At 48.0% G+C, this 12,216-nt stretch overlaps 1 protein-coding gene across 9 annotated transcripts in view; it reads left to right on the top strand.

Annotated features, from left to right (window-relative positions):
* NPHP4 (nephrocystin 4) overlaps nucleotides 1-12,216 on the top strand; it is a 184,115-nt gene that overhangs the window by 111,789 nt on the left and 60,110 nt on the right. For 8 of the 9 annotated variants that reach the window (XM_077151501.1, XM_077151504.1, XM_077151499.1 and 5 more), the window contains 5 exons: nucleotides 3,398-3,459; nucleotides 5,499-5,606; nucleotides 6,774-6,922; nucleotides 7,072-7,263; nucleotides 7,675-7,862. In XM_077151501.1, coding sequence (XP_077007616.1) covers nucleotides 3,398-3,459; nucleotides 5,499-5,606; nucleotides 6,774-6,922; nucleotides 7,072-7,263; nucleotides 7,675-7,862 — 699 coding nt within the window. The remainder of the gene's footprint in view (nucleotides 1-3,397; nucleotides 3,460-5,498; nucleotides 5,607-6,773; nucleotides 6,923-7,071; nucleotides 7,264-7,674; nucleotides 7,863-12,216) is intronic. The other variant, XM_077151505.1, reaches the window with a different exon arrangement.

A 12,216-nucleotide genomic window follows, 5' to 3' on the forward strand; every position in this document is an offset into this window, starting at 1 on the left:
ACAGCCGTATGGTAAGATATTTGTCAGATATCAGCGAATACAGGGAAGCAAAGGTAGTAAAAAGTACCATCCTTTTCTTCTTGTTTTTAAAATTTATTTACTTTTTAACTGGAAGTATAATGTGCATACAGGAAAATACAGTGCTTGAGGTGACGAGGGGCTGCCTAAGGAGACCCCAGACCTGGAAGGAGGTACCCTGCACCCAGGCCCCCCTTGCCTGCTTGGTGCCCCCCAAGTCCGTGTCAGCCCAGGTCCCTCATCACGTTGCTGCAGCGGGGGACATCTTCTGGCAAGCTCTTGTCCCCTCAGGGCTGACTGTGCTGAAGAGAGGAGTTGGGACCCCCTTCCCTTTGGGAAACCCCACTGATGGGGTATAAGGGGCTTGGATTGATCACAGACCAGCTTTCCCGGATTGTGGCCGTGGTTTTAATCTTCCTTCTGATGAACAGTTTCCTTCTTTTTGGTTTTCTCCCCGATGTAGTTGTCTCTAGGCTGCCTGGTCCTCCCTGGGGCTGGGGGTGGAGGGTCGGCATGTGACCAGGCCCAGCGGGCCCAGTCCGCCCAGGTCTGGATGTTGTGCCCTCCAAGGTGTGGATTTTGCCATCTGACTCACTGCCAGTGCTGTCTGAAACGCGCTGGCTCAAAAAGTCTCCCGCCTTTGCCTAGAGCGCGGGCTGTGCTTTAGGTTTGCATAGTCACGCAGGCCCTCCGTGCAGGCCGAGGAGGAGGCCGTGCAGGCGCAGGGGTTTGCGACCCCGGCGGAGCTGGGCTTGGGGCGTGGCAGGGCCCTGTGCTAGTGAGGCAGAAGGTACGCAGACCTCTAGAAGCTCAGCTCCAGAAAGGTGGAATGGGCAGGAGAGGTTTTATTGGCAGCAGTTTTCAGTGCTTGGAGACTGACTGGGGAGTGATGGAGTATCAGGGAGAATTCATCTGGAGATGGGGGAGAACCCTCCTGCAGCTGATATCTCGTTTTTCTCTTTGTTTCAGACCATCAGTGCAGCCCCTTTTGAGAGCGCAATTGGCTTTGGGGTCGTGGGAAGGCACCAGTTAGCCCTTCTCACGTTCTCTGTGGATAGCTCTGCATACTCGAGGTTGTGTCGGCCACAGGGTTTGTCAGACTGTGGCAAAGACCGTCTCTGAGCTTCTGTGTTTCTCTTTTCAACGTCCAGGTTATTTACTCAAAACCAGAGATGTGTCGCTCTTCTCTCGGACGCTGGTTCTGTTTGCCCCTTTCACTGGATGGGCTGCGAGCCTGGGGTGGGCCGTCTGGGGAGAGCCTCCCTCCTGCGTGCTGATGGCTGATGTCAGCTCAGCCGACAGCATTTCCAGGCTCCCACTATGACTTTAAGGCAAACCTCATCACAGCCATTAAATTAGAAGTTATTTTTTTAGTTCTACAAGTAACATAGGAATACATACTAAGTGCTTAAAGGGGGGAGGTTCTAGTCCCTTTTCCAGTTGTTCCTGAAATTTTGGTGAATTTACCTACAGATGTATGTAGATATACACATGTAGTTTTCATTAAAAAAACAAACAAACATGGGTGGGATTATACTGTGCAGATGGCTTGGTGATGTGCATTTCCCTTTTTTTCCTTGTCTCGCCATATTTCCGCCTCATGGCACACTGGTTGTTGTCCTCTTCTTTCATTGCCTGCCTGTCCCACGGTGGGCATGCCAGCCTCGAGCTGCCTTCCTCCATTTTCGGGAGCACATTGGGTCTTTGTGAAGTTTTGCAGCCTTTTCCGAGCACTGGGCCCCCGAGTTCCCACCTGAGCCAAGCCTACCCTGTGGTGGAAGTGGGGCTTCCCCAGCAAATATCCCGCGTGACTTCTGGGAGCTTCTAGGAGGAACGACGGTGGGTGCTCTCAGGAGGGAGTGCTGTTCCTGGGAGGACTGCTCTGTGGGGGAATAACTTAGCCAGCAGCTGCCACATGGAGCATTAAAGCAAAACGTTCATAGCTAAGTGACTTTGCAGTCCAGTGTATTTTCTCTGTTAGTAAGTGCTTCCCCGGCAGACATGGGTTCTGTCCTCTGTCCTGGGCTCAACCAGGAGGTGTCTTTTTTAATGGCTGCCAAAACCACTTTTTGCTATTCTAATCTCAGGAAGATGAGGTTGCATAGTAAGTCCTCAACTGAAGAATTACTTTAAAATGTAAAAACATACCACACAATACCCAAATCTGAGACTGTGGGGCAGTGAAAGTTCATGTGGGAAATTGAAATTGTACTGTGCTTCAGTGGCTCTGCAGTGTTCAGACTTGGCCCAACAAGAGAACACGCAGAGTCTGGCTTCTAAGTGCCAGGTTTCACTCAGCAAAAGATAACGGAGCCATTTCCTGCAATTTTTTCCTTGTTACCAAAATTAGCCTGTAGGGTTTTCAGAGTCTCCATTTAGGATAGAACAAAGTGGAATTCCCCTTGCTGGTTTTGGTTTCATCTTTTAGACTGTTTTAGGAAGAAAGGGGTCTGGGTGGGAGCAGGCAGTGAGTGGTTACACTGAGCTTGAAATTGTCTGTAAATGTAGCTCAAGGGACCTGGGAGAGTCCTGCAGCTTTGAGCTGGTCACACCCCGGCAGGTCTCCTGTCTGTATTTTGCTTCTACTTTGAGTCTATCCTCCCTAGAGAAGCAAGACTCACTGGGTGGTTTGCCTACTCCTGACAAAGCACATGAACCAATTTAGGAAACTGCAACACCTTCTAATGGCAGGGGATGGAGAGGGTCAGGTGGTGGCACCTTGGACCTGTGGGAAGCAGCTCAGAGTTGCCAAGGTCAAAGGCTGCTCTCAGCGCCAGCTCCTGGGTGATCCCATACAGGGCCCGGCCTCTGTGCTTGGCTTCCCTGAAGTCTAGGGAGCCTGCACCTAGAACAAAAAGACTTAAGAACATGCAGACTTAACATGCTGGAGGACTGGGAGCGTCTGCCACATGGCTGTTCAGAAGAGTTTCTCATTGAATGAAGGAGTAAGCTGCCAGACCATGCAGAAATCAGACCTCGGTTGTTTGAGGGCAGGAATGTGTGAAGAGATGAGAAAACTGAAAAGCAGTGGGTGAGCGTGTCAGAGAGCCAGGAGAGCCTGTAAAGCTCCATACCTTGTGAAGCTTCCTCAACTCATGACCCACAGGATCTCCCGAAAAGTGGGGTGCTGTGGAGTGAGAAGACAGCTGGGCCCTACTGTGCAGTTAGTCCTGTTCACCAAAAGCAGCAGCTTGGGAGAAACTGCATTCTGTGAAAGCCAAAAGCCTGATAAAAGCTACGAAACTTTGGGTTGCCCAGTGGCTTCTGCTCAGCTCTGAGTGGCAGTCACTTGGCGTACCAGTTACAGACGAGGGGGTGAGATTTTCGAGGCTGGACCCTGCTGAGCCTAAGGTTACCCCACCTTGTGTGCTTCCTCCAGGCCCATCCGCGCCACCACCCCTGAGGCTTGCTGCCACCCAGGACTCGCCTGTGGGACCAGGGGTAAGTCCAGCCCTGGTGGGTGTTTGACATGCCATCAGGAGACAAAAGTCTGTTTTAGAATTCAAACAAATTATTTAAAAGTTCCAGTGCCAGAAAGGTCTGTATTTCTGAAAACTGATGACCTCCTGTCTGCTCTTTGGGACTGGAGAGGGGTCCTCCTGAACGTTGGGGTGGGCCGCTGGCCATCTCGTGGGTGTGTCCAATTCTCCCCTGCCCTCCCCACCCCGGTTTGGGCTGTGCTGGGTCTTGTGCTAATTCCTGGCGCAGACTGTCAGGATGACGGCCTTCTGCCGATTGCTGATGATCCTCCAGTTTGCAATCGAAAGCATGTTTCACCTTTTAGAAGAGGATATATTCTCCCCGGCAGTTATGGCTACTGGCTGAGAATCTTCTGGGGCTCAACAGCCTTTTCAGTTTTTTTAAGAGACGTTGGGGCGTGGTCTTCACCTTTGTGTCCCTAGATGGTCTCTGCCAGCAGAGTGAGCCTGCCCATCCTGGTGCCGGTGCAACTGAGAAGCCACCAGTGTCCTCTGAGTACTGTTGGGCCCCATAGGCCAGGCAGCTGATACTGCTGGGGACAGGGCCATGGCCAAAAAGCACACATGCATGCTAATGACTGCATGCCAGCCCAAATGCCTCTGTGGGGCTAGACTCTTGTGGGTGGGAAGTAGGTTCTTCATTACTTGGCTGCTGGCTTACCAGCTGGGCTGCCATGTCCCCCTGCTCGGCCAGCCCTGGAACGCCGAGCCGGCTGCGGTGGAGCTGAGGCTTAGCCGCCTGGTTTTGAGTGATGTCAGAGTTGGCCTGTTTCTCTCAATGGCTTTGTCTGCCAGCATCGCCCTGGCAATTGACTTTCTAGAGAAGTTGAGTAATTCACTATCAAAGGCTGTCCCAGGAAGTGGCTTTAATATGAAACATGCAGTTGGGAATCTGGATCAGAAATGAATACTGTATTTGCCTAAGACGCATTTGTGTACAGCCTCCAGGCTGCCCTGCCAGCCGAATCCGGCATTTCCCTGCTGCTGTCTCCCTATCATTCTTGAGTGTTGAGGGAACTTAGAGCAGTGGTTGCAATGGCAGGACAGGCCCATGACACCTTGTGGGGTCTGAGGATGGCTAAACAGACCCTGGAGATGGTCTTCCCCACCCAGATCCCACGTCCCCTGGAGAGCAGGCGGGAATCCCTCGGATCCTGTGGCTCACACGTCCTCATCTGCTCCTTCAGCATCTTCTCTGGGCTTGCTCTCATTGTGGACAGCCAGCATCCAGGTGGCTGTGCAAATGGGGGATAGAGGCCAGGATTGGGGGCCCAGGTGTTCAGGAGAAGCCGGGTCCTCCATCCCCCACAGCAGCCTTTGGAGAGCAGCTCTCGTTCTCTAGTGTTCACAATAGTTAATATAAGGCCTGCCCCATGCAGTACAACCGACCCTCAGAAGTCACACAGTTGTCCCCAGACTTAGGTGTTTTGATTACCCTCATTTTTCAGGTGAGATTGAGGCAGAAACAGTGGTTTGCCCAGGGTCACCCTGTGGTCATGTGGCCAGAAGGTGCTTCTTTCTTGGGATCTTTCCAGAGCATGTGTCAGCTCTTCTGTGGTCGTCTCCTTAGCATAGAGGCTCATTCCGCAGGACACAGGCTGGAGGCTGGGAAGGGGTCTCAGAACTGTCCCAGTCCACGGACGAAAGCCAAAGCCCGAGAAGCTCAAAGATCTATCACCTCCCCATAGCCCGTGAAGGGCAGAGAACCTGGGTTTCTGAGTCTTTCCCCTTTTTTTACTTGCTTTTCCTTGTTTATAATATTTTTCTCAAATATTACAATGTGGGAAAGATTTCAGAATCACATCTCCCTGTAACTAAAATAAAGGAATTTAAAACCAGTTTTAGGCCCTGAGCAGACACTGATGGCAGAAGTCACCACTTCCTGGGCCCTATCTGGAATTTCCCCTCATTCTGATGGGTTTCGTGCCACCATGTGGGAGGGGTCTGGTGAAATGATTGGACAGCGTTCTGTCCCTTTACCTGCACTCTGTTCCCTTGCAGTTGTCCATTTCCCAGTTGGCGACTTCTCCACCGACTCGGGCTCGGCCCGTATCAGCTGGACCCTCTGTGCTGCAGCCCGGTGGCTCCCAGTCCTCTCCGACCCAGGCAGTGAGTGTATCCCACAAGTCCTGCCCACAATGGGCTGTGCCTGTCCTGGGGCTGGGCGGGAGGCATTGCTCACTTCGCTACTTCAGACCTTTGAGGACAGTTCAGCAGAGGGCTTGGATTTTGAGGTGTCTCTGCCACAGTACTCAGTTGGGGTTTCTGCTCTACCTGACTGGACAAAGTCAAGCTGCCCTGAGATCCTTTGTGGGCGGAAGGAGAAGGAGGGCATTGCTGGGGGCATGCATTGGGACTGTGATGCCCCCCTCCCCCCGGATGCTGTCCTCACCTGTGGAATGGCTGCGTCTGTGGGCCTTGGGGAGTGCACATAGGATTTGTTCCAGCAGCTGGCGGGTTAACCCCCACACTGCGTTTCCAGGCTTGCACTGGGAGAAAGTGTGCTGAGGATGACCAGCCCCATTTACGCATGTGAAACCCCGAGCCTCGTGAAATACCTTCTTCTAAAACGTGGCTGGGCTTATGCCTTAATGAAGAGCTTGTGTGTCTCCTTGCCATTGGCACGGGGACATGGTGTCAGGATTCCCTCTCACTATGGGGGTTCCTTTTGAACTGGAGAGCTTGGGAATTGAACTTGAAGGAAAGCGTTTGGATCTGTGGCTCCAAATAGGCTCTTCGCTTACACATACATCTGCTCTGAGAGAGGCGGGAGGCAGAAGAGGAGTGAATGCCTAGAATATTCTGATGGTAGGGGGACCAGAGAGAGAGCTGCACTCACCTGGCAGGGCCAGCACCACTGTCCCTCTTGGCTGTTCTCATCTCTGCAATGTCATCCTTCTGTTCCACACACTTGACTTTTATGCTTATTTACCATCTGGGCATCGGGTGTTTCCCATGAAACTCCATAAAATTGATGACCCCTCTCCTTAGGTTTAGACTCACATAGAGGGTTGCCAGATAAAATATAAGATGACTAGCTAATTTTGAATTTCATATAAATAACATTTTAAAAGTGTTAGAATGTCACATATAGTTATACTAAAATTATTGTTGTTTGCCTAAAATTCACATTTATCTGAGCCTCTTGTATTTTTATTTGCTAAACCTGGCAGTCATCCATAAGCAATTTGTCCACAAATCCCCTGAAATCTGAGCGTTCTGTTACAGGTGGGGATCATTGTTGGCCTCACCCGGGGTCCTCCTTTTATTCTGCAGGAGTGCCCGCTCCAGGGCAGGATCTCTCACCTGGAGGCTGACCTGAGCCAGGCTGCCTCGGTTCCGGAAACATCTGTCACGGAACAGTTGCAGGAGCTGCCTTTCACACCTCTGCACGCCCCGATTGTCATGGGAGCCCAGATCAGGAGGTGAGGTCGGGGCCCCAGGGGGCTTCAGACCAGTCAAGTCCCGCTTGGTCAAGTTGTTTTGTTCGCTGGTCAACCGGCTTTCTCCCAGGAGGTTTATTCTGGATCCTCCCCAACTTTGGGGGCAGGCTGAGGGGTGTGCTTTGTTTCAGCTCTGGAAGCAAGCTCTCCCGGGCCGCGCTGGTGCTGCTGCAGTCCTCTGGCTTTCCTGAGATTCTGGATGCCAACACACAGCCGGCTGAGGCTGTGGATCCTACAGGCCCTGTGACGCTGAACCTGCAGAAAGAAGAGGCAGATTGTCTGCAGGGCAACGAGATAGTGCTGCAGTTTCTTGCCTTTAGCAGGTAAATGCTGGAATGCTCCTTCTGTTTGTTTTTAACTCTGGCTTTGAGTTTCTTGTGTATTGAGTAGAAACTTTCCTGTGGTTCTGATGTGGCAGAACTCTGTTTAGAGTGTGTTAGGTTGAAGAATGCTGTCTTTCTTGGTTCTGTGTAGCTGAGACCCACTCACAGCTGTTCTGGGGCCCTTAATTAAATGTGGGCAGTGTGTTGGCTAGTTCTCAGGCGTGAGTGTAGCTCTAGGAGCAGTCCTCCCGCCTGCAGGGTCACTCGGCCTGGAGCGGGTGGACATGGTGTGTCCCAGCATCGCCCAGCACTGCCTGTGGGCTGGGGCCATCTCACCATGCGGGCGCGAGGCGAAAGCCACAGGTTCCCTGCAGTGATCATTGATTAATTCAGAGCTGTTGTTGGATTCAGAGTCTCCCAGGACCACAGGGGAACGCCGTGGCCAAAGACTGTGTATTTCACCTTCCAGTTCTACCGCTTCCCGCCAGCCACGACGCCCCGGCTGCAGCTGGTGGAGCTGGACCAGGTGGGAAAGGCCAGCACAGGCTCCTTGTCCCACATCCTTGTTCCGATTGAGAAAGACGGCTCCTGCGATGCTGGTGAGGACTGTGCACGGGCACACCTGAGCTATCCAGTCCAGCACGAAACTTTGTTTTCAGAGTTTATTATTATTATTTCTTAATTTACTGTATGTAATTTTAAACTGAAATTGAGCGACTAGTGTAATGAATCAGTGCCTCAACCACTCAGCTCCAGCAGCGCTCAACTATATCCTGAATCAGTTCCCTCCCCAAACTGGAATTTTGAAGCAAACTCCAGACATTATATCATTTCATCTATTAATATTTATGCACATCTAAAAAACAAAGCAGTCCCTTTTAACAAAAATGAACTCAATATTATCTTACCTAGAAATTAACAATTCCTTAATATCATCAAATATCTAGCTTATGTTACAGTTTCTCCAGTTAATATCATAATTTTTTTTTATAATTCAAGTCAGGAGCTAAATAAGGTCCATAGTTGTAATGGAGTGGTGTGAATCATTTTTTCTTAAATTTTTTTTTGTATTTAATATAACAGCATACAAACAAACATTCGTACCATATGATCATTCCATTCTTGTTTAATCAGTAACTCACAATATCATCACATAGTTGTATATTCATTATCATGATCATTTCTTAGAACATCTGCATCAATTCAGAAAAAGGAATAAGAAAACAGAAAAAAATTCATACATACCATACCCCTTACTCCTCCCTTTCATTGATCACTAGCATTTCAATCTACTAAATTTATTTTAACATTTGTTCCCCCTAATATTTATTTATTTTTATTCCGTATGTTTTAGTTGTCTGTTGATAAGGTAGATAAAAGGATCATCAGACACAAGGTTTTCACAATCACAAGTTACATTGTGAAAGCTATATCATTATACAATCATCAAAACACATGGCTACTGGAACACAGCTGTACATTTTCAGGCAGTTCCCTCCAGCCTCTCCATTACATCTTGACTAACAAGGTGATATCTATTTAATGTGTAATAACCTCCAGGATCCCCTCTCGACTCTGTTTGGAATATCTCAGCCATTGACACTTTATTTTGTCTCATTTCACTCTTCCTCCTTTTGGTCAAGAAGGTTTTCTCAATCCCTTGATGCAGAGTCTCAGCTGATTCTAGAATTTCTGTCCCACATTGCCAGGAAGGTCCACACCCTCGGGAGTCATGTCCCACGTAGAGAGGGGTAGGGCAGTGAGATTGCTTACTGTGTTGGCTGTAGAGAGAGGCCACATCTGAGGAACAAAAGAGGTTCTCTTGGGGGTGACTCCTAGGCCTAATTTTAAATAGGCTTGTGGGTCCTGTTTTTTAATCCATTCTGCCAGTCTGTGTCTTTTGATTGGGGAGTCTAATCCATTAATATTTAGTGTTATTACTGTATGGGCAGTACTTCTATCATTTTGCCTTCTGGATTTTGTATGTCATATCTAATTTTTCTTCTTTTTACCTTTACTCATAGTCTTCCTTTCTACACTCTTCTCCACACCTCTCTCTCCTGTCTTTTCCTATCTGTCTCTAGTGCTCCCTTTAGTATTTCTTGCAGAGCCGGTCTCTTGGTCACAAATTCTCTCAGTGATTTTTTTGTCTGAAATGTTTTCATTTCTCCCTTATTTTTGAAGGACAGTTTTGCTGGATATGGAATTCTTGGTGGGCAGTTTTCCTCTTTTAGTAACTTAAATATATCATCCTACTGTCTTCTCGCCTCCATGGTTTCTGCTGAGAAATCTATGCGTAGTCTTATTGGGCTTGCCTTGTATGTGATGGATTGCTTTTCTCTTGCTGCGTTCAAGATTCTCTGTCTTTGACCTCTGACATTCTGATTAGTAAGTGTCTTGGAGTATGTCTGTTTGGATCTGTTGTGTTTGGAGTGTGCTGTACTTCTTGGATCTGTAATATAAGTCTTCCATAAGAGTTGGGAAATTTTCAGTGATAATTTCCTCCATTGGTTTTTCTCCCCCTTTTCCCTTCTCTTCTCCTTTTGGGACACCCGCAACATGTATATTTGTGCGCTTCATGTTGTCATTCAATTCCCTGAGTCCCTGCTCATATTTTTCCATTCTTTTTCCTTTATTTACTTTTGCTTGTCAGATTTCAGATGTCCCATCCTCCAGCTCACTAATCCTATCTTCTACCTCTTGAAATCTGACATTGTAGGTTTCCATTGTTTTTTTCATTTCTCCTACTCTGCCTTTCATTCCCATAAGTTCTGTGATTTGTTTTTTTTCAGAGTTTCGATTTCTTCTTTTTATTCATTCCTTGCCTTCTTTATATCCGCCCTCAGTTCATATATTTGATTTTTGATGAGGTTTTCCTTGTCTGTTCGTACATTCTGAATTAATTGTTTCAACTCCTGTATCTCATTTGAATTGTTGCTTTCTTCCTTTAACTTGGCCAATTTTCTATTTTCCTAGCATGATTCATTATTTTTTGCTGGTATCTAGGCCTTTAATTACCTTAATTAGTTTATTCTGGAGATTATCACTTTTTTTTACCTAGGATTTTCTTGCTGGATGACTTTATCTGTTTTTTTGACATGCAGTTCAGCTTATTCTAGTCCTGTAGCTTAGGTTTTGTTTAACAGATCAGAATTTTTCAGTTCTTGTTTTCTTGTTTCTTGCCCTGCCTGTATGGTACCTTTCCCCTCTTCAAACTTAGGAGGATCTACTTAGGTATTATAGACTCCAGTCAGATTTTCCCAAACCAAACTAGCCTCCTCTCAGGAGGAAAGAGTCACCTCTGCCAGTTTTCACTGATGGTGAGACTGAGAAGGTTGAAAGACTTTTCTGTGAAGTCTTTGGACTTTGCATTTTTCCTATCCTGCCAGTATGTGGCACTTGTCTGTCTGCGGGTCCCACTAGCATAAAGTGATGCAGTACCTTTAACTTCAGCAGTCTTTTCCTTCTTTGGGGCATGGTTGAGTCAGAGGAGAGGTTATAGGCTGGCTTTAATTGCTTCAGTTTTCCAGATCCTGGGGTCTGAATTCCTTGAGGGTGGGATTCCACTTGAGCTGGGCGCCACCCCTCTCCTGGGGAAGGCACAGGCTCCAGACAAACACTGAAACAAGCTCAATTCCACCTATGCTTGGGGCAGTTGGAGCCTGAGAAGCCCTGCAACTGTATTCAAAGAGCAGTCAAGCTGTAGAAAAAGAAAAAGAAAAATTGTTTTCAGAGCAGGATCCCTGTTCCTTGGGTTTGCCAATCAAGAGCTTAAGTTGGTATGTTGCTTTGTGTAGCTCCAGGTCCTATGTGCCCCCTCCTTTCCATCAGACCTCAGACCCTTTCAAGTATTATGTATTGTCCGATCCGAAAAACCACTTTTTTTTTTCTTTTTCCGTCATCTCTACCCCCTCTGCACTGGGGCAAAAACCAGCAACCTCAGCTTTTACTTGAGATTCAGCTGAGTTGGGGGCCTATTTTTAGTAGTCAGAATTTGTTAATTAGTTCCACAATTGGAGCTTGGTTGTGCTCAGCCCCTGCTGCCAGTAAAGTCCCTTTCCTTTCCCCTCTGGGAAGCAGCCTGTGGGGGAGGAGTGCCAGCTGCCATGGCTTGGGTAGCTCATGGTTCTTGGGGGGCTCGCTGCTGGTCCAGCTGGTCCAGACTGGGGTACACTGTGTGTCCGGTCACTGACGTGGCCCCAGCGGTTGTTCTGTCCTGTTCTGGCTATTTACTAACTGCTCTGGAGGACGAACTAAATCCCACACCTCACTAAGCCACTGTCTTGGCCCCAACGGTGCCTCTTAATCCGAATGGTGTGAATCTTGACTCTGTAAATCCATCCTTGCCTCCACCTTCCCCAGTCTCTGCTTATCCCTTCCAGTTTTTTTTTTGTTGACGAAGCCACATTGCTTGCCTGAGGGTTTCCCACAATCTGGACTCTGTTTGAGACCAGGCAGTGATGTTTAACGAGTTCTTCTATCCACTGGTTTTCTTGTAAATTACGAGTTAAATTTAGATGCTTCATCAGATGCATGTTTGAATCTGTTGTTTTTTGTAAGAGTTCTTCATGGCTAGTTGAGGGTATGCCACCTCTGCAGCCCATAATACCTGGTTGCTTCTTGGAGTGGTACATGGGCTGTCACTATGCCCATTGCTTATAGATTGATGGGCTCTTTTGAAGTGGCTCAATGGTGAGAGTCTACTTCTATGGTACCTACTTGGTTTGTTAGCTGGAATGCTTCTGTAAAGAGAAACTTCTCCCCATCAACTAGTTGGTATGCTTCATGTAGGAAAGGTAGGATATTGCTTGATTCTTCCCTTTACTTCCTACTTTCCAAAATAATAAGATGGTTCTCTAGCATCCTTAAAAGTTGGGACGAGTGGCCCTTTTTTTTTTTTTTGGGGGGGGGGACACTATTATAATAGTGTGGAATATTTAAACTGTGGAATGG

Source organism: Tamandua tetradactyla, chromosome 2, assembly GCF_023851605.1.
Source record: "Tamandua tetradactyla isolate mTamTet1 chromosome 2, mTamTet1.pri, whole genome shotgun sequence".
Classification (NCBI taxonomy): Eukaryota; Metazoa; Chordata; class Mammalia; order Pilosa; family Myrmecophagidae; genus Tamandua; species Tamandua tetradactyla.